This window comes from Microcaecilia unicolor, chromosome 2, assembly GCF_901765095.1.
Source record: "Microcaecilia unicolor chromosome 2, aMicUni1.1, whole genome shotgun sequence".
In the NCBI taxonomy this organism is placed as follows: domain Eukaryota; kingdom Metazoa; phylum Chordata; class Amphibia; order Gymnophiona; family Siphonopidae; genus Microcaecilia; species Microcaecilia unicolor.
In genome coordinates this window covers 454,929,609-454,951,724 of record NC_044032.1, presented here as the reverse complement: position 1 = coordinate 454,951,724, position 22,116 = coordinate 454,929,609, and the positions used below count along the sequence as shown (strand labels likewise).

General features: G+C 40.6%; 1 protein-coding gene across 1 annotated transcript in view; it reads left to right on the top strand.

Annotated features, from left to right (window-relative positions):
- Positions 1-12,147: 12,147 nt before the first annotated feature.
- The window catches only part of LOC115462554 (homeobox protein EMX1), a 49,604-nt gene continuing 39,635 nt past the window's right edge, over positions 12,148-22,116 (top strand). Inside the window, exons 1-2 of the mRNA XM_030192547.1 lie at positions 12,148-12,743; positions 17,593-17,777. Of these exons, the coding sequence (XP_030048407.1) occupies positions 12,395-12,743; positions 17,593-17,777 (534 nt within the window). The 5' untranslated portion in view covers positions 12,148-12,394. The remainder of the gene's footprint in view (positions 12,744-17,592; positions 17,778-22,116) is intronic.

Sequence of the window (22,116 nt, the reverse complement as noted above, 5' to 3'; positions counted from 1 at the left end):
CTAATGAGCTTGGCTCCCTGGCTGGCAAGGAAAGGAGGGGAGCATGGAGCAGTAACATTGAACTTATGGCTCAGGTGCTTCCTAGGATGTTCTTACAAATGTGCATTAATAAAGCCATTTATTCCCATATCTGCCTCTGCATCTGATTATTGGAGTGTGTTCTATGTGGGAGCTGAGAGTGAGGGTGTGTGCAGCCTGCCTACGTTAATAAAGGCCAGCGAGTTGCCTGGCGAGGAAAGCTGCACATAACATGGCAGCTGCCACACAAGAAGCCTCTGCTCATTCTCTATCCCCTTCTCTCCAGCTTCCCTGGCCAGCATCTCTAATCCCTTATTTGATTGGAGGATGGTCTGAGAGGAGGTGGAGCCTGCACACTGCAGCAGGAAGAAGCAGCTTAAAGAACTGGTGGGATGTGAGCTGGTTCTCTCTGGTGCCTGGCAACGTGAGCGCAGGCAGGGAGGGGGGTTCCCGAGGGGGGCTGCCACTGGCAGGTGGGTCCAGGAGGGGGACTTTTTTTCAGTCAGGAGGGGGAAAGAGGGAGTAGGGGTTGCACACAGTTTCAGTTCCAGGCCAAAAATGCACAGACATTTTTGGTTGAAACCAAAACAAGGCCGAACATGGATTTTGAGCCTGTTTCGGTGCCAATACCAAAACCAAAATTCAGTCAGCCTCTATTTGCAAACAGGCATTCATATGGGTGAAATATGGAGTTTGGGCAGGGCATACACACATGTATAACTTACAGAATACTAAAGAAGGCCGGCGAGGAGCATGCTGAGCAGCCACCAATAACATGGTGGCTGCCACGCGGCAGCTCCCTGACCCGAGCAACCCTTCCCTTCCGGCTTCCTTCTGAATGACGTTGGGGGGAACCTCGTCTGTCATTGGCTGGAGGACCGGAAGGGTGTGGGGCTTCGGGGGATGCCCTCTCGCACCGCTTAAGAGTCGCCGACAAGACAAGGGGAGTCTCTTGGTCAGTGGTGAGCGGTGCGGGTCTGGGGTGCAGTCCCAAGCAGGCGGATGCGCGGCCACGCTGGGGGCGGAGTCAGAGCTGGCCGCCAAGTGGGCGGGGAAGCTGGCTCTCTAGCTGGTTAAGCATGGCGGAGGGCTGAAGCATCTGCAATGTCCAACCCAAGGCTCGGGTGCTTCCTAGGGGCAGTTTAATGTGTTGTCAATAAAGCTGTGGCCATTTATTCCCAAAAATCTGTCTCATGCCTGGTTTGTGAGTGCTTGAGGGGAAAAGCGAGGGAGGGGGCGCGAGAGTGTGCAGCCTGCCTATGTTATAAGTTACAGTGTGATATGGGGACCACTCGGGATTTACTCTAAACCTCCATAAATCCACAGGATTGTCAGTATTACAGGAAGATAAGGGAAGGTGGAAAGGTAGCCTAAACATAAGTTGGGAAAAGGAGGAATTTAAATATCTAGGGGTAATGATTACAAATGATCTTACAAAAATATACACAAGGAATGTAGCCATCTTACTGGGGATAACACAGGCAAAGCTACAGATGTGGCAAGGGTACCCGCTCTCACTCCTAGGTAGAATCGCTGTGATTAACATGATGATTGTGCCAAAATGGGTATATTTATAACGATTGGTATAGAGGGACATCAGACTTTTGAGCCACAGCAATGGAGAGCCATATGGCACAGGGTTTACATCTTGGTTACGTGGTGCAAACACCGAGGGCTGAAATTGCACAGGAACTGAAAGACACTGGAATTTATAGTTCAGCTCAAGCGGTATGGAAATGGATTTGTCGTATTTATCATTTTAAGCCTACAGTAACACCATACTTACCAATACAGGGTAACCCGGAGTTTGCTCCCGGGATGTTACACAAGGCTTTCCAAGACTGGAAGACACAAGGCATTAAATATTTACTACATGTGATCACGGAGGAAGGTCACATAAAAGCATTTAAGGAGCTGAGGCGCGAATACAATTTGAAATCAGTGGACCAGTTCCACTACGCCCAATTACAACATTATGTTAAAAGCCTTCCGTGGGAGTCCCTGGCAGAGGACGTACAGGAAGAACTAGCAGAGGCTTACTCTTTCCGGGCACAACAGAAAGTCCCACTAGCATACCATCATCGATATATTAAGGACAATTTTTCAGAACTGGATTATGTACAACTGGCAATAGCCTGGAGTGAGGACTTGGGAATTATAATAAAGCAGGAAATGATCAAGGAACATGTTCTGGGGATGAGACAATATACGGCAATTGTGGGACATTGGGAACTGCAGTACAAAGTAGTGCTGAGAGCACATGTATCACCACGGCGTGCTTTTCACATGGGTCTCTCCCCAGATGGTGCCTGCCCCAAGTGTGGGTTGGAGGGAGCAGAGCTGGGGCACATGTTTTGGACATGCCCCCACATCCGGAACTTTTGGAGACTATTATTGCAGGAAATTTCTAAAATCTGGAAAGTGACGTGGCGACCACAACCTGGAATACTGTTTGGCAATCTGAAGCTACCACGGCCTACCCCAAAAGGAATGCAGCAATTTGCTTTGCGAGCCACAATTTTTGGGAAAAAAGCTATTCTACAGAATTGGTTAGCTCCGAAGAGACCCTCAGTACAGCACTGGCGGGGAGGTATGATAGAGCTCATGCGGTTTGAAAGATTGGAAATGAACAGACAACCGCAAGGGTACAAAAAAGCATTTACGTAGCGCTGGAGCCCACTGTGGAACACATTAACGCCAGCAGCGAGGAGTTATCTGTTAAACATATGAACATAGGAACTAGGAAGTAAAGTTTGGAGTGAGAGCGACCCTGGGAAGGATGGGGATAAAGGGGGGAGGGAGGAAAGGGGGGGGGAATGGGAAGATAGAGCAGGATGTTCTATAATCAAAAAGTTTGTACCTATGATACTATATTTGATGTACATGTAATTGACAGAGGTAACAGGTGACTTGAGTTAAGAAACTGGAACATGTACAATGTTTACTGTATTTGTTGAATAAAAACGAATTGAAAGATAAGTTACAGTGTGTACCTCCCAAATCTAGCTGTGTTTACACAAGCTCTATGGCTGGCTCAAGTGCTTGAGCCTAAACATATACAGTATGTGTGCATATATCCAGTTATGCTAATATTCTACAAAGGAAAGTAGGTACCTATGTTCCTTTATAGCAGAGACTCCAAATAGGTGCCCTTTAGGCCTCTTTAAAGAATTTCCCTCCACATGCCTTATGCTTTCCTAGTTCTAACATAACATAGTAACATAGTAGATGACGGCAGAAAAAGACCTGCACGGTCCATCCAGTCTGCCCAACAAGATAACTCATATGTGCTAATTTTTGTGTATACCCTACTTTGATTTGTACCTGTGTTCTTCAGGGCACAGACCGTATAAGTCTGCCCAGCACTATCCCCGCCTCCCACCACCAGCCCCGGCACAGACCATATAAGTCTGCCCAGCACTATCCCCGCCTCACAACCACCGGCTCTGGCACAGACCGTATAAGTCTGCCCAGCACTATCCCCGCCTCACAACCACCAGCCCGGCCTGGTGTATGCGCTAGTAACCGTTTTTGTTTAGATTATTCTTGGTTTGGTCGATACTTTTTTTTCATTAATAGCATCATGAGAGAAATTGTTCATCTCCAAGCTGGTCAGTGTGGAAATCAGATTGGTGCTAAGTTCTGGGAAGAAGCTTTCCTAGTTCTACTTTTGTACATTATCCTGTGCCCGGGGAAGGACCAATAAATGGGTATTTGTAGTCTAATTCTTATCAGTTTCCTTCGGTTATTTTTTCTTGAGTGAACTGTGTATTCTTGTCCAGAAACTATCCAAAGATTATAGCATCAGCCCACAAGGACCTTTTACACCTGTTCCATGTGCTTGGGGAGAGGAATTTTGGAGGACATTTCGATTTTTTATAGCCACAGATGCCAAAAATGACCAGGGGTACCCATCCTGAAGTCACCCTCAGTCCCAACATTATAAAATGAGCCATCTTTCAGCCGTTTACTTAAAATGCAATATATTTTGTGTATAAATGCATTATATAACGTTCTTGTATCTCCTTTCCCCCACAGGTTAACTACTGTGCTGCTATTAAAAATGCTTTGAGGTGAAAGCCCATTCCTGACTAGTCACCAAGTCATTGCTTCATAAGAGCAGCCCTTTCAGTAGCCCATGATATCAGAAAGGCCATATAAAATTTACAGTCAAAACACAATCAGCCTAAAAGGGCCATCTCAGGAGCTATTTCAACATCTCTCCCTACATACACTGTATTGTGTTTAAAAAAAAAAAAAAATTCCTGGGCTGGATGCACCATGCAGCAATTAAGCAGTAATGTGATTTTCACGTTCCAGTCACAACTCTACTTTAATTAAACAACAATCTGATTTATTTGCTATAAACAAAATTTCCCTGGAAAGGGGTCATCAGGAAAAACTCAACCATTTTACAGCGCTACACTGACAGGTACGACTTTTAATGTAGCTTTTTTAGCACTGCAGTAGGCATTAATTTTTTTAACACAGAAGGTTACAACGGAACTGACATTTTAACCCGAAGCAGGGCAGGGCAAGGGGCCCTGTCAATGCAACGTTGTCTATTTCCACTTCTTACTTGCAGTAACTTGCAAAGTCACAAAGGTCCGCTATTGGTGGTGAGACCTCTAAAAATGTATGCTTGGGCAATGGGCACATTAACCTTGGCAGTGATTGGTGGATAAGTATGAAATTGCTATAGAGAAAACGCCATAAAGTATGCAAGCTTCGGAAATGGCCTGGCAAGACTGCAGGATGAACAGGATCGAGAAAATCCGATGGGATATGGGGTAAGAGGGTGGAGGGGGGAGAAGATGGCTCGGGGGAGGAAAATGCAGCGTTAAGGTATTTTTCCCCCAACCAAATATTAGCCGGCATGAAAATGTATTCTAAAAGGAATATTGCTTCCTCTGGATGGGATGAAAAAGAAGAAAGTGTCACTGGGAGAGGAATCTGGGACTTTTACTTGCTGTACTTAAGAGCATGTAATTTGTCTGAGTCATAAAAATGTAAAATAAAGTCTTGCACCTGATTTCATAAGGGCAGGTTTCATGCAGCGGGGATCAGGAACTCGGCATAGAAAGATAAATGCTCGAGATAAAATTCCAGCAAAATAAAGTTATTAACCTAAACAAATAATTAGAACAGTTAAAGGGAAATAGCATTGCACTTTAATGTCTAAAGCCACTATGGACTCTTGAAGCTTTCTGGCCCTGGTTATGGCTTAGGGTTTTTTTTTGTTTTGTTTAATTTCCTAATTTTCCACAAATTGTGCTTTGATGGTGGCTGCTGTGTTACATATTAACAAGTCAAAGTCTCCAGCCTGTATTTCTTCAAAACGCCTGGAGATTAGACTTAAGTAAATGTGCATTATAAAAAGAAAAATCGCGTGACATTCTTGCCGATTTAAGGAAGATAACAGGGTCGCATATCCTCTCAGTATACTTTGGAAAAATGAGTTCATTCAAAAACCATCAAACCTTGCAATTATCCTATTTTTAAGCAGAACTAGAAACACAGCCTGAACCTGCACTTTATCCTTCTTTTGAACTTTCATCCCTGTAAGTAGGTACGTAGGGCCTATTTCACACACCTGCTATGGCAGTAGTTTGATTCTTCCAGCTTTTCACTTTTGAGAGAAGAGTGGGTGACATGTTGTGATCTAGGGGGTCAGTCCTTTCTTTGTGTTAATTTCGTTTCTTTTCCTACTTGTGTGTAGAAAATTGAAGGCAGCACGGTTAAACACAAGAAAGATGCTAAAAATAACAACGAAATCATAGCAAAAAATTAAACTTTCCTTCAGTTTTGAATAATCCATTCATGATTTCTTGGGGGTTGTGAACTTGAGAAGAAGTGGTAAGAAATTGCTTTTCTAGAAGGAGCTAAATAAAGTTTCTATTGACCCATTAATTTCTTCCCCCTCTGAACCTACAGGGTTTGAAAATAGTTTCCAGAAAACACCTTTCCTCTTGATCCCCCAATTGCCCCGCAGCCTCAGTTTAAATCCATTTCCCGCCTGAGTAGGTTACAATACCTTTCATCTGACCGGCTCAAAAATCATCAACATTTCCACAAATCATAAAACATGAATAAACGGGGGAAAGGCTAAAATGCGTATGCAATTATAATTCCCTCTATTTCCTATTTTCCTGACATTTGTTTTCCCCTTTGGCGCATAAACGGTGTAACTTCGTTTAAAAAAGAATCTTTCACAATACTATCTTCAGAAAATGTTGAGGGATATTGTTTGGTAATATTATAAAGTGTATTTATAATATGCGTTTTTTTATTTCACGGTTACACCACAGTCGTTTACATTCTGATACCATAAATAGCTTTTGAAGTAATCAAATGTTCCTCTTAAACGTTATTTCATTTAGAAAATCACAGACGTTTACATTTAAGGTATTTTGTGACTATATGATATACGCAGATTTTCTATATTTTGCGCTCTTTACCTGTTTGGCCTTTTTATTTGGTTGTTATTTACTCTCTCTTTATGTTATGTGATCCTTTGTATTTCTCACTTGTTTGTTAGGTATGTTTTATTCTTTCTAAAATTTAAAATTTTCAATAAAAATTATTAGAACTTTAAAATATTTAAATTCTCTTTAAATACAATGAGGTTCTAGGAGTAAATGTTTAAATAAAGTACATTTTTGGGGGTGAGGAGAAAGCCTTTATTTGAAATAATTTGTATTGATGCGCTGTTTGTTGAACGTATTTCTATTTTTTTTAGAGTCTAGCTGATTAAATCATTTCAACAAAAATATAAAACTGCTATGCTCTGCTTTTTTTCCCCCTTACTTGAAAAGAAATTCTAGAACCATCAAGTGATATCTTGCAACATGGTACGTACGGATTGTCCAAAAACCGTGTCAGTTCAAGCAGAATGGACCTACACAACAACTTAATGAAGAAAAGACAAACCGCACTATATTATTAATATACATGATCTTTCAATCACACTGGCAATATCCATGAAAGAAACACCCACAAAGCAAAACATTTTTTTCCCTTTTATTTAGTACTTCCTTCCTTTTCCAATCAAGTAATCTTCCCCTGGGTGCATGCTATTTTAAATTTCCTGTTGATGGGTTTCATTGACTCGAGTGACGATTCTTTTAGACTTATGTAAATTGCCTTTTCTAATAGCAAAACTGTGTGAGTTACCACATTTAATGGCCAGAAATAACGAAATATATACCGTTTTGGCAGAGATTTAAAACTGTAGTGGAAAAGGAAAAAGTGCCCAGCAACAAGAAGTCTGTCTTTCCAAAGATCAGGAAAGAACAGACGAGGTGAAAGGGGGGGCTGTTTAATTAATAAATTAACGGAAGAAGACCCAGCATGGGCTTATCTGTTTGAAGGTTTTAAGCAGATTCCCTAAAGCTACACTGAAACCTTCTCTATAAGTAGTATTTAACATGGCGCGTGTGTTTTCTGCCTTCTCGGCTATGTCCCACTTGCTTTTAGCTTTGGCGTTTGTAGACGCTCACTGAAGTCCACCTAATGACTGTTATACGTCTTTGCTATCTATTTAATTTTAAAAGGGAAAGGGAAATGGGACTTGATATACCGCCTTTCTGAGGTTTTTGCAACTACATCCAAAGCGGTTTACATATATACTCAGGTACTTATTTTTGTACCAGGGGCAATGGAGGGTTAAGTGACTTGCCCAGAGTCACAAGGAGCTGCAGTGGGAATCGAACTAAAAAAAAAAAAAAAGAAAGAAAATAAAAAAATGATATAAGTAGAGAGATGACCGGAAATGTAAGAAAAGGAGGTCGTGTTTTCTAGCTGCTGGGGAAGGAATCGCTGGCAGAAATGGAAGATTTATGACTGGTGATAAGTGCTTGCTGAGGTATTTGTTGAACAGCTAAACTCGTGTTAAGAGCTGCAGAGAAGCGCTGGAACAAGGGGCAGGGTCTGAAGAGTTACAGGACTTAACTTGTACAACACGGCCTTTTGAAGTCCCTTTTACAAAACCACAGCAAGAACCAGCACGTGCTCACTGCACACTGAAAAGGCTCTACCGTTGGACGTGGTCTAGTGGCCCACGGTAGTTCTGGGATTGACCTGTGCCAATCCCCTAAAAAATATATGTAGTATATTTTTTTTTTAGCTGAGGGGCCTGTTTGGAGGCGGAGAGTAGGCATGTCCTGGGTTTAATCAGGAGTACAGCGCTGCGTAGGTCTACTAGCGCTTCAGAAATGATAAGTAGTAGTAGTAGAGCAGGTAAGTCGCCATATGCTCCCAATTAGAGCAGGGTTAGGTCGGGAGCCCTTACTGCCTAGTAAATAGGTGGCAGTAAGGCTCACACTCTAATGGCCATGTGCTAATTGAGGAATTAGCACATGGCCATTAAGGGGTAAATAAAATTGCGGCTATTTTACTGCAACGGTAAAAGTGGCCTCAGAAAATCCCACATGCTAAAAATAGCAGAGGTCACTTTTAAACACTGTTTAGTGAAAGAGCCCCATATACTGTTACTAAAAAAAAACAGCACAGAAAATGTGAAAAAAAATAAAAATAAAAAAGTTTTTAAAAGGTATCTTAAGGCTGAACAAGAACTTAATTAAAAAGTAAAGGAAATCACCGAATTATAATTACAACTGAGAAAAATAAATTCACTAATAAAAGTAGAAAAATACAACCATGAAAGGATTTTGAGATGGCAGAATAGCAGGCTAAGAAAAACGTTTCATAATAAAATTAAAAACTGAATTTTTTTTCTGGGTCAGAGTGAATTCTGAATTCTGTTCCTTGGAAATCGTTTCTTTTTTTCTACTCTCGAACCGGAAAGGGGCTCGGTTTGTTCTGCTAGAAATTGACATCTCATTTCTCCCCTGAAGCGTGTGCCTACCAAACTTGTAATAGCCTTCTTCATCCCTCTGTTGGCGATCTTATTTTTAAAATAAAATAATTAAAAAAAGAAAATAGAAAAAAAAAACCCTACACAACAACTGCTTCAAAATAAGATATTCTTAATCTAATAACGTGAAGAATCATTAGTATTCGAGGTAATTTTTTTCCATACCTATTTGTCAGGTGAAACAAAAATTAAAACCTTTTCGCTTCTTTCGGGTCTTTTAGCTTTCATTTCTCTGGAAGAACGTATCACCGAAAACCTTCATGGTCTCTCGAGGTTCATCTACAAATCCTCTTTTTATTACTTAACATAAAACACGGCCCATCACCATCACACATGCCATATACAAGTGTACAACATTTCCTGTGGAGCCACACAGTTCAGATCCAATCATAGTCGGGTAAAAAATAAAATAGTAATAGGTGCATCTATAGGTTAATTCAAACTTATGTTTCCCCCCCCCCCCCCCCCCCCCCTAATAAAGACAGATAATATATGAACATACCCGGCACAGAGTCGTGGTCTTGCTTGAATGTATGGCACACAATAAATAGATAGATAAATACATATGATGTACAGTATGTGATCTATGTGTACGCCTGCTCTAAGAGCCATACACGTTCTCTATAAAGAGACACCTTTTCCCCATCCACAGCTTATGTTCTCCTGTTGAGGTTATTCGCAAGAACAGCCCCCACCCCTCGCGCTTCTTAGATCTGCTGAATAGTTTTGCACATTCTGTTTTCCCTATTTCCATTAAAGATATTTTAGTTTTCAGGTTACGGGACTTTCAAGGCTAATGACAAGAAGCCTCCCTTCTTACATGGGAGGTCTTGCAACTTTTTGCTAAGTTTAGGACCCCTGTTATGCAGGACAGAGCAAGATGTCCTTCTACGCCTGTCTTTCTTGACTTCAGATACTTATGCATTTAGGAGAGACGAGGAGGGAGAAATGTGTTGCTTGTCTGTGGATTCCCGGATCGTTTAACCATCACCAATAAATAGAAGCAAACAGCAGTCCAGACTGATTATTGGAGGATGAGGACCGCTTATTTGGATTTCTCTTCCTTCTTTACTGTAGGGATTTTGTGTCTCCCCCTTTCCTCCCCCCACAAAAAAAGAAGAAAGTGAGAGGGGACTGCCTTCCCCATTACTGGCACTTTTACACGCCTTTAAGTCTTCATTTCCAGCAGAAGGAAGAGGAGATCAGAGCCACATGGAGTATTTCAGCTCAGTGGAGTGGAAAATAGACTTTAAACCCTCATTGTGGCAGAGGTTAAGGAACAGCCCCCTTCACAGGGTTAACAAAACTCAATCAATTTATAGACACTAGGTCTTTTCAGCAGGATGCTTGCAAAATCTGGACTGAACTCTCCAAGATCCTAAGCAGTGTTGCTGGAAGCACCAGTGTTTTGTACCCATAGATTACATTAGTGTTTGCTTTTATATTCATAGTCTGACGTTATTACAAGTCAGACTTATTTTATGTAATTAATAAGCACACCCTTTTAAAAAAAGCACAGGTCATAGCCAGTAGCAGCTGCATTTCCCAACTGTGTTTTGTATGTATCCCGTTAGTAGGTTGTTGATAGTAATTTTAATGTCAGGGGCTTCTCTGATGTGATTCATGAGTCAACAATAACCAAAAACAACTTGGAAAATACGTATATGGGAAATCAGGAGAGCAGATCTTACTGGGAACGTGGAATAAAATCTGTTTATACTTGTCATAAAAATGAGCGTGTGAATCTGTTTGTGCACATGTTCCTGTGTCCTGAATGTACCTGCAGAAAAAAATAGTTATTAAATCATATAAGCACCCTATTTTGAAACAATTGCTATTATTTACAGATGTATATTATACAATCGTCGTCAGGAAACGGTTGCACGTGTTAATTTATTCTACCTTCTCCTTATACAAGGTGAAAGAATAGTACGCGTGTAATCTAGTGATATAAATAATAAATAATCCACGTACATTGGGCTTCAAAAGTCAACACTAAATCCATAATGTCCCGGAGTTACAGGGCAAAAATGGTTCAATGTGAGTCTGGCAAGCTCCTGAGAAACTTAACGTTAAAATACAATACTTTGAATAGGATCCCACAGAGCAGGAGAAATAATTTCAGACAGGTAATTTAAAAAGTACATGACACACAGGAGTCGCGAAGGCTGTTAGTAAATGGTTCCTTTCATTTCTGCCATTCTTATTTCCTGAAAAAGTTTTAGTTGGATTTGGTAGAAAAATGAGTATCTAGGATCTTGTGGGAGATATAAATTGCGACTTTATACTTGGTGGAGCTGAAATTTAACATAATTATTATACTACTGAAACATAATTAGAGGCTGGTATTAAACAGATATCAAGAAATATGCATTTGATACACACTCTCTCTCACACACACTCACACTCACACACACACACACATATACATACACACTCTCTTACTTTTTATGTTTGTGTGTGTAACAAATGCGTGTTTCTTGTATGTATGTATAATACATACATCCACACACACACACACACACACACATTTGAGTATATAATGTAATGTCACTTTGAGGATCAGCCATTCTACCAGTAACTTAGTATTCCCTGTGTGTCACAGGGAAAATATGACATCAATAAATTCGAGTATAAAATTATGTGTTATTTATACATCTACAAATGCCACGTCTCTGGTGGCAGCTATTTTAACTGAGGCCTCACGTTTCATGAGCATGAAATGCACACCCTACTTTCACTACCCAGTAAGATCCTTGAAACCTTCTAATCTCCCGCTTTCAGATGATAGCAGTTATCGCTCTTGGAAAACCAAAACAAAAAGAAAAAAAAAAAAGAGAACGAAAAGCAAGCTTCCAAGTGAGGCAGCACAATCAGAAGGAAGCTACGTTCTTTTCGTCTGAGCAAGCAAGCTTATGAGGGACGGACGCTCGCTCGCTGGCTGGCTGATATCCGTATTGAACTGAATAGATCATGAGCTCAAACGTAGGGCTTTGAGCTCAGTGCTGCCCGCACATCCGCGTCTCCCGCAGCTCATGCAACATTCATAAGGCAGGAAAGATCTGGCATTAGTCATCTGGTCTCCTCGCAGCCCTGCCTGCCTAGCTCGCTCGTGCCAGGCTCCAGTCCAGTTTTTTCAGGAGATCCCGCTCTCCGTCTGCCCTCCCCAACCTTTGGGCAGGTGAGGTTGGCCAATCAGATCGTTCTTGCCAGGTACCAGTCTATTTGTACTTCTCTTCCCAGATTCCCCCAAACGGATTTTTTTCTGGAGACCGAAGCGGGGCGTCTGTTGTACCCTCACCAGTATCTTGATCTTTCTCAACCAACACACAAAAGCCAGCTTGCATGGAGCTCTGTGGTTTTCCTCTCTTTTCCCTGGGATAGAGCACGGGGCGTTCAGCTCTGGCTCTCATTTTCGGGATTTTTTTTTTTTTCTTTTGGATAGTCCTCTTTTCGTACCCAAGGACAACCCCTCCTAGAGGCTTGAAAACTCCCTAAATCATGTTCCAACCAGCAGCTAAACGTTGCTTTACGATTGAATCTTTGGTGGCCAAGGACAATCACTTGACTTCAGAAGAACCCATCCGACCCACAGCTCTCAACTACCCCAGCGCCGCTGCAGAAGCCTTTGTGAACGGTTTCCCCAGCCCAGCGGGGCGCTCCCTCTACGGAAACCCGGAGCTGGTCTTCCCAGAAGCGGTCACCCATCCATCCTTGACTGTCCACCCTCACCAGCTCGGAACGTCCCACCTACAACACCCTCACTCCTTCTTTGGACCCCAGCATAGGGATCCTCTGAACTTCTACCCATGGGTTTTAAGAAACAGATTCTTTGGACACAGATTTCAAGGTAAATGAAAGTTTAAAAGAAAAAAAAATGCTAGCTTGTTTAGCTGAAAATGTTAAAAGAAAGCCTATTAAACTCAGGGCAAATTTCAATGCAGCCTGAAACATAATGAAACTTCCAAGTATAACATTAGGTAAAACGATAGATATAGGTGCATTGATCGATAGTTATGTTTAAAAAAAACCAGATTAGAGATACACGAACAGATATACCAATGTTGCTTTATAGCTCATGAATTATGAAGTGTGTGTGCGCATAAGCAAACATATGCACGCCTGAATGTTGGGCAGCGCTACTGCTTTTGCATAATGCTTATTTGTAATGTCTTTTCAAATATACTGTTATTAATGTTCGTCCAAACTAATTGTGAAATTGGTCTGCAGAGGAAACGGGTGACATATCTATTGAACTAACACTTTAAAGTGAGGAATCAGCGCTGGAACCGCACACAACTTCGTGTCTTTAATGTTAAAAAAAAAACACGGATCCACGTTTGAACCCGAACTTTATAGATTTATTTAAATGGCTATGTCCGAGCTGGGAATTTCAAAAAAAAAAAATAAAGGGCACGAATTTCCGGAATCTGTATACTTTTAAATATTAAAACATCCTTAGCTTTTTGGTAGGAAAATTCGTCCTGTGCACGCTATGCGTACATTATGAATACAATTCCTGTGTCAGATTTGTGTGTTAATTCACCAGGAAAGCCTTGATAGAGCCAAATCACCTTTCAAAATGCAAATGTTTTAAAAGATGTCATATCAGCCAGCATTTTTATATTCTTTTAACTTTTATGAGAGGAGAAAGGGGGGGGGGGGCATATTAGGCATATCTTCTCTGCCTTGTAATCTTTTTTTGTTTAAAAAAGGAGCAGTTAAAAGCAAGCTGGAAATGAATAAAAGAAGGAGAGGGGGCAGGTAACATAATTTGTACGTGGAAACTCGTTTCTTTGGTGGAGGGTCGTTACCGCCCCCAACCCTTTCCCCCACCTCATTACTGAGTTATAAATGCAAATCCACATTAGGCTTTCACTCAATACACTAAACCTAGTAAAAAGAGAGGCAGGGATCATCAAAGGCTTGCTTTGTTCTTGGAGGGAAGAAAAAGATTAAGTTATCTCCTCAACAGCAAATTCTCTCGCCTTGCTCCTGGCTATGGCTGCTTAAGCAATAAATTACTGCTCGCTAGATTGCTGAAATTGTTATGTGTCAGTAGCACTGATTAGACAGATTTAAAAAAAAAAAAAACCCAGAAAGAAGGGAATTAGATGAGGGGAGGGGAGTGGAGGAGACTGCTTCACTTTAACTTCCATCTCTGAAAAATTAAGTTGTGCAATAACTATATCATTTTATACATAAAGCCTCTTGCAATTTTTTTTTTAAAACGTTCTTTTGGCCCTTGTCATATTTCTGGGGGAGAGTGGCAGAAATGACGACAAGAATTTCACTGAAAATGCAAACTTCACCCTCTAATAAAACGGGAGGGCAAGCACAAAGCCCCCACGACACAAGAGCATGAAAGAGGAGGTGTGCTCGGACCAAACAAGTGCAAAAAAAATGCACGGAGGCAAAATCAGGCAAAAGTCTGGAATCAAAACACTGGCTGTAGACGGATTCTTCCTTTCTAAACGGTCTCTCTGTCCTATGTGATAGAGACTGCTGGATTTTTTTTCCTGCTTAGTTAAAAAGAAAACAAACATACATTCTTAGTACTGTTCCTGTGCAAAACAAACAAACGAACACACACACAGCAGAAACGAATTAATTTACAGCCATTTATGTGTCATTAAAGATAATTAGACTGGAACCTGAAACAACAAATATTAAAACACCCCTCAGATATGATCTATGGAGAATAAGCTATTTTCTAATCTTAAAATCTACCTTATTAAGTACAATTCGGAATTAGGCTTGGGGTCGGGGGTCGGGTGGGGGGAGAGGGCGCGAAATCTTTCATACGCCTACAGAGAGAATTCTGTCGTGTCTCTTGGTAAAGGGAATTTCTTTCCGAATAATGCTTTCTTGCTGTTCTTAAAAACAGGTTACTTTAGGTTGACCTTTCATTGGCTGTATCGTGGAAATGAGACATCAACTATAATTTGTCCTCGGGGGGGGGGGGGGGGGGGGGGTGGGAGGAAAGAAGGTGCACAATGTTGACAATTATGATCTCTTATTTGTAAGTCAAACAACGATAGAGAATCCAATTTTGCGAGGCCTGTAGGTCTTACCCTTTGCTTTCTGAAGTTTTTCAGATGTAAATCCACTTGTAATAGGAGGTCAACTGAAGTCAGGTCTCTTCATAAATATCTCGGCTGGTGGTACCCCTACAATTGCAGTCAATTGCCATTATTATTATTATTATTTTTTAATCTCGTAACACATTTTCAATTAGGGATGTCACATCGTATATGTGTTCGTGGAAGCCCCCGGCCTAACCCGGTATGAGATAAAACTCTGGTACTCACAAAGTTTCAAAGTGGCGACTGGTTGAGCACCACACTAAAAACAGACAGCCTGAGGATCACCCTGTACCCTAACCAGTCCCTTATTTGAAGAAAAAACGAGCTGGAAAGGCTTCTTGTTAGGGGGAACATAGGTTTCACAGAGAAACCTCCCGACCTGTCAGTGGGCTCTTCCAGCGATAAAAGCGTGAGCAAGAGATGTTATGCCAGTCCGTGCTCACCTGGGTTCAATAGCGCACATCTGCTATATACAGCAGGATAATCATGCAATTTTATTATGATAATAATTAACTGACTGTTTAGCAATAGAAATAGGGAGAGGAGGTGACACAAAAAATTAATGTTTTTTTTATCAAATTCTTTTTTTGCCTATGGATATGTTGAAATGAATAGACTCTTCTCAGTACACACTTTGCAACCCTTCCATCCGAAAACAAAACAAAATAATCGTTTGGTCCTTGCAGGAAAAACAGATATGCATTTTTTATTTCTCTTACAGACACCGGGAATTCAAAGTTTATTTTGATTTTATTATTGAGAGTTTTATTGCCTCGATATATTTTCCTATTTCAGTATGTTACAGGATGAAATGAAAAACATACACTTCCCTAACTTCTGTTAGTATTTCTACAAGGTTTTCAATTGATTCACTTAACTTAAATGTATATATAGAAGAAGAACAAATAGAGAGGGGAGAATTCTTAAAAATGGAGGTATAAAATTTAGCAATTTTCTCTTGTCTCCTCCTTATTATTATTATTATTATTATTGATATCTCTTTCACTCTGCGCAAGGAGTAAATTGAAAGGGCAGTTTAAAGTTATTGCAGAAGGCAATAAATGTTGTCTTTTGGTGGGTCTCACGAACATTTATTTTACCAACTATTATTCTTTTTGGGGGGAAGGGGGTTGATGAGGATAAAATGAACCCAATAAGATAGCCGTTTTTAATGAAAAAAAAATTCCCCTGTTACTTTATTACCCGAATGCCGAAAAAGCATCTCTCTTGATGGGACGGAACTGAGCAACGTCGGGAATTTTTCCTAGTCACATTGTGTACAGCAAGCGCTATGCATGTCTCCTCTGATTTAGTACGTTTAAATCACGTTTATTTTGTTTAATCACAATTTTAAAATAAAAATCACTTCCCCAGGTGTATTGATACTGCAACCTTTGCTGGAATTTCTTCTTAGGTCGTCCCTTTCTCTCCCGTTTCTGGTATGGGGTTAAAAGATGTTTGCTCATTAAAAAGTGGAAATGTGGCCGCAATTGCTTCACTGCAGGCTTTCTTTAAGTTGCCTCAAACTTTGGCATCCAACAGGTAATTTGTCACTGAGGTCTATTAGGGCTCTACGGCACCTTTCCCTTCCCTCTGCCTGACCCCAAATTTGATGGAAGCGAAAGATAAGAATGTTTCAAAGTGAGTTCTACTACGATGTATGTGCAAGACTAAGAACTGAAATCAGTTTAATTATAGGGGCAGCTTTCAAGTAGTTAGCTAGAGAAACTGAGTTGGGGAAATGTGTGCTATAAATCTTGTTGAAATTCTTCTGAAGCCCTTGGGACAGTTAATCTTGGTTTCCAGGAGCCATGCTTAACATTTCTTTTCTAAAAGTATTCGAACTTCACTGGGGCCGATAGTACGGGCCATGGACATATATTGCCAGCACATTAATAGAACGCTAATCAAATCGATATCTGTCACGCTCCTTAATTTCAGTTTCAGGGATACATTTTATAAGATCCAAGAAGTCAGATTTCCGGATGTCTATAGTTTCCTAAAGCATAATAGCTTAGACAAGTGGCTGAGAAGAGGGAAAGCTGCAGAAAAGATTTCTTTTTAATTCAGTAAAGAAGTGAAATGACTTGTTCGGGGGGTGGGAAGGGAAGAAATAAAATATTCGACTACTAATAATAATAATAACGAAGTCTAGAAAAGGGTAAAAAAATCGAAAGACAAAAATCGTTTGCATAATTTTTTATTTACAAAAGAAGCTATAGGTAAGAAGTTAAGAAAGTAAACTTATTTAACATGTAAATTATGCTCATGTTTTTTTTTTTTTTTAAATGATTGTTTCAGAGTGCAATATTTCAGCAATTACCGTGTGAATCAGTCCTGCTTTGATATGGAGGAAATCAATCCCGCTAGGAAAGGAGGACGGGAATAAATAAATCTAGCTTTACACTGGGGGGGGGGGGGGGGGGGGGGGGGGGGGGGGGGGGGGGGTTAGACTGTCTTCTTGCTGGCAGCCTGGGGTTCGAAACTAATAATCTGCAAGTTAATTACAGAAAGGCATCAGCTCATTTCTAGCGGACTAAAGGCCTTCTGAAGAAACAAAAACCGTGGGAGTGGGGGAGACTGACTCTGCCTCGCTTTTATTTTTATTCTCAGGGAGTGAAGTTTCCCAGGAAAGTTTGTTATTGCATGGCCCCTTCGCCAGGAAGCCCAAACGCATCAGGACAGCCTTCTCTCCTTCGCAACTCCTCAGATTGGAGAGAGCCTTTGAGAAAAACCACTACGTGGTGGGAGCCGAAAGAAAGCAGCTAGCTAGCAGCCTCAGCCTCTCGGAAACGCAGGTAAGCCCGGTCCAAATGGAGGCGTGAGTCGTCCGATCCATTCTCAAAAGAAAGCCATAGCCTGCCTTCTCCCACCTCCTGCCCCAAACAAATTCCTACTGAAAGAGAGTGAACAACTGATTGGCAGCATGGGTTTACTTTAGGTCTTCCCACTTGCTTCATTTGTTAGTACAGAGATTAGAGGCACAACAAAATTTATGTAATTCTCTGTTAGGCAACCTGCCTATTCTGCTTTTCCAAGTGCAGGAAATTTATTATTATTTCTTTTGTCTGATTCATTTATTGATAAAGAAATGTTTTCATGGCGAATAGGCATGTTGGATATCTGATTCTTATTAATTTCACATCCAGTCATTGGTAGATCTCGCAGTCCCCCTCAAACTATTTGCTTAGCTAATAATTTTACATACTGACTTTGGACAGAAATCTCTAGGAAGTGAGTTGAAATAAGACGCAGGTGAGTCAGGTAAGCCAGTGAGATTTCTGGTTAGATCTTTCCAAAAATATGGAGCCGCGCTCATAATTCATTTGCAGCAGTGTCAAAATAACAGCGCCCATGCTGGCTCTGGAAGTAGGTTCACATAAGCCAGTTGTAACGCAAGTAGCGCCTCAAAGAAAATTTATTTCCAGACGGTGGCAAATGGCGGCCAAAATGCGCACCTTCCTGGGGCACCTTGATTTTAAAATGAAAACAGAGACAAATGAAGCAGGCAGACTGTATGTTATTTAAGTTAGCAAGAACACTGCCTACACTTTTGGGTTTTTTTGCCCTTCAAATGTATTGCTGCTGAAAAGCGGGGGCAAATTTGGTCACAACCTTTTTTTTAAAGGAACCCAAAACAATGCCCTGAACTCTGATCTATTTTTCCCCAAAATTTGAGCGTTTGCATAGGAGGTTTACTTTGGGAGGGGAGTGTTGGAAGAGCTGATGTCCCCATAATTGATTTAAAACCTGAGGGTCCGAGGCTCAGAGAGGCACTATCTATTGCTTCTGCATCAGTTCTTTCTAAATAGCGCACGATTCTCTGCCACAGCCTTGTCAAAGGGGCATCTTTAGTGGCGTTATTTTGCGCTATGCCGTTTGCTATTAGCATCAATGCTTTTAAACGAGCCCCTTTACTCCCAACAAGGAATATCGTGCCAGTTGCACTTAAAAGATATTATTTTTTTGTCCAAGTGGGTTAGTTTTGCGCACTCCTAAGCCAGGGTATGTGGTGTATGATCTCAGTCTCTCAAATTTAGTGGTAGCCGTGGTACTTGCATTGTGCCAAAGAGAGGGTTTTTTTTTCTGGAGTTCATAAAATGTAGCCTGTATAGGCTTTCATCTATGGGGGAAATGCTATGCACCTCGAAAAATCTGCACATATTTCCCCCTCCCCTTCCACCCTGTAAACCTATTAGAAAGCATTTTCCTTAATGCAATATGAGAACTATATAGGTCAGATAGAAATATTGGTGTGTGTGTGTGTGTGTGTGTGTGTGTGTGTGTGAGGGAGAAAGAGTGGAGGAGGTGAGATCATGTTGCTGTATCATATGATTAAAATAAGATACTGAAAAAAGAAATCAATAGCATGAAAAAAATGGACAATGAAAATACAAACTCAGCTCTGAAGTAATATTAATAAATGCTCTCAGCAGCCAAACTGCTTTTCCCCCCTTGTTTCTCCCTATTTTTTATATATATCTCCCATGCAAAATAGCAGGGCAATTTTCAACTTATCACAAAGTGATGACAGAAATAATTTTGTGATTTCTGTTTTGCTGTTTACTCAAGTGACATGAAGGAGTGAAAGCAAGTATTTTAAGGAGCTGTAGCAAAACGGAAACATGAAATCAGCAAGGGGTGGGGGGTGGGGTACTATCTTCCCTTACCATTGATGTCGCTTCTGGAAGAGACCCATCTCTTCCCAACAGTTGCCATCTTTGTACTTTCCTTAAAGGGATATCCCCCAACTATTTTGATGGGTTTCTTTTTTTTTTCATAAATTTTATTTGAAGAGTTTTAATTTTATATCAAACACTTCATATATAATATCAACAAACATTAACAAAGAGCATCCAACACTTTGTACTAGAAAAAGCTGGAAAAACAGGTTAGCTGCATAGAAAAAGGCAGGAAGGACACAGCGCCTGCTAGCACTGGAAATCCTAGACAGTACTGATATTGTTGGCCGTGCGGTAGGAGTCTTAATAGTGCCCACGTCTTTAAGGGGCACTGAAGATTGTGCTGTTTGAGAGCTATGCGGCTCCTCCATTCTGTAAAATTCAGCGTCCCAATTGCCTTTCCAGTTGCATATGATAAGCTGCAGAGCAGTTGCCAGCACAGTGTTAAACAGTTTCTGATGATCATTCTCTATGATAATTGTCAGGATCAGATGAACGCAAAATTAATGTTTTGTAGGTAATGACTGACAGTCTCTAGATAAGCCAAAATTTAACACCCTTCTCTTCCAAACAGGGTTCCAGTAAGCCTTAACATTCTTGCAATAATAAATGTGGCTAGGGAGCCTTGTTCAGCAGAGCAGGAGGACCAGCATAAATCCAAGGATGGCATCTTGCTGATGGGTTTTTTTTTAATCGAGCACTCATATAATAATCAATAGAGTTTCCTTATTAGCGGGCACGTCTTTCTATACCTTCATACTGCAAGAATATATTAATAGCTGTCACACCTTTTACTCTGTAGTCATTCAGCCTACAACGGTATTAGTCTTTAACCATCTGTGATACTGTGATTTTAGTATACAGTATGCTAATATTTCCAAGATCAATCCCTCATTTATGCACAAAAACATACTGTAACTCACACAACAGTGCGCCAGCAACTCAGTAATCACATGTGAACCTTTGTAGGTTTAAAGACAATTATTAGTCTCGTGTTATGGGTAAAGTAACGCAGATAAACAGCGTCCCCACTGGGACCTCTGCATCGTGAACGGATCTGACTCTGAAAATACCAGATTGTTACAATGGATCCATGTCCAACAAATACGCTGCCGGACTGATTTGGAAAGGAATCTTGTTTTTTTGTTCAACTTGAAATGCATCCATGTTTTAACTTTTGAGGTTTTGAGATACTCTAGTTAAGGTTTTTATCGTTTATGGATATCATATCAAATCATCTAAGGCCGAGCTTTAGCTTTCTGCCGGCAGGGGGTGGATATGACAAGCATCTAGGAGCCAAAGACCCTGTAGATTTGGCAATACTAAGGTGTTCAAAGTTGTGCAATAAATGAGAGAGATAGAGAGATAGAAAGAATGATGTACAATGGTTCAATGCAAATCTGTATTCTCCTTCTCTCTGTCTTTCTGTGTATATAAAAATACAAGTAGTGAAATTATATATATATATATATATATATATATATATATATATATATATATATATATATATATATATAATTTCTCTGCAAATAGGTGTGTGTGTGTGTGTGTGTGTGTGTGTATATATATATTTATTTATATCCCACATTTTCCCACCTATTTGCAGGCTCAATGTGGCTTACAATATTCTGTAAAAGATACAATTGGTGTTACATAGGGAGCATGGATGACATATATATATATTTCACTACTTGTATTTTTATATACACACAAAAAGAGAGAGAGAAGGAGAATACAGAATACACACACACACACACACACACACACACACACACACACATTTTCTCAGTATACCCAAATACATATTTACTACGATATATGTACACTCAGGAAGAGAGAAGGACTAGAATCATATGTACTTCTAGAGAAAAACAGGTCAGGATATTAATCGCCTTTCGTTTTGATTTGTATCAGGCGTCCTAAGCATGCATTTCACACTATTTCAAACGGCAGCCCACAGTGTAAGAATATAATTTGTGTTCTCTGAAAAGCAGCAGGACTGTAGTCTGTTATCTGCTATTAGTGGTTGGGCAGGCTGTCCTGTGGAATGGCGCTAATTTATTCTGTCCATCTTTTTTTTTTTCTTTTTTTAATACTGGCTGATCTCCTTAGACATCAGCTCTGTCTCCCGATATTGTCGGACACCCAAATATATAAATGAAGAGCAAGAGAAGAGAGGAAAGGAGACCCACCTTCCACATTTCCTCCCACCCCTCCTCCTCCTCCAGGTCACCTGGACATGTATTTATTCAATTATCCACCCTCTTCAAAATTAGCCCAAGGCGGAACACAATAACCTACTTTTAAAAGATAAAATGACTAAACTACAATGTCTGCTGGTTATAGTTCAGTCTGGACGATAGTGAACTGTCTAGGTTCACGCAAAACTGAAAACCGGACCTAAATAAATATGAAGGATTACTTTAAAACCCCATTTCTGGCTTTTTTTGTCAGC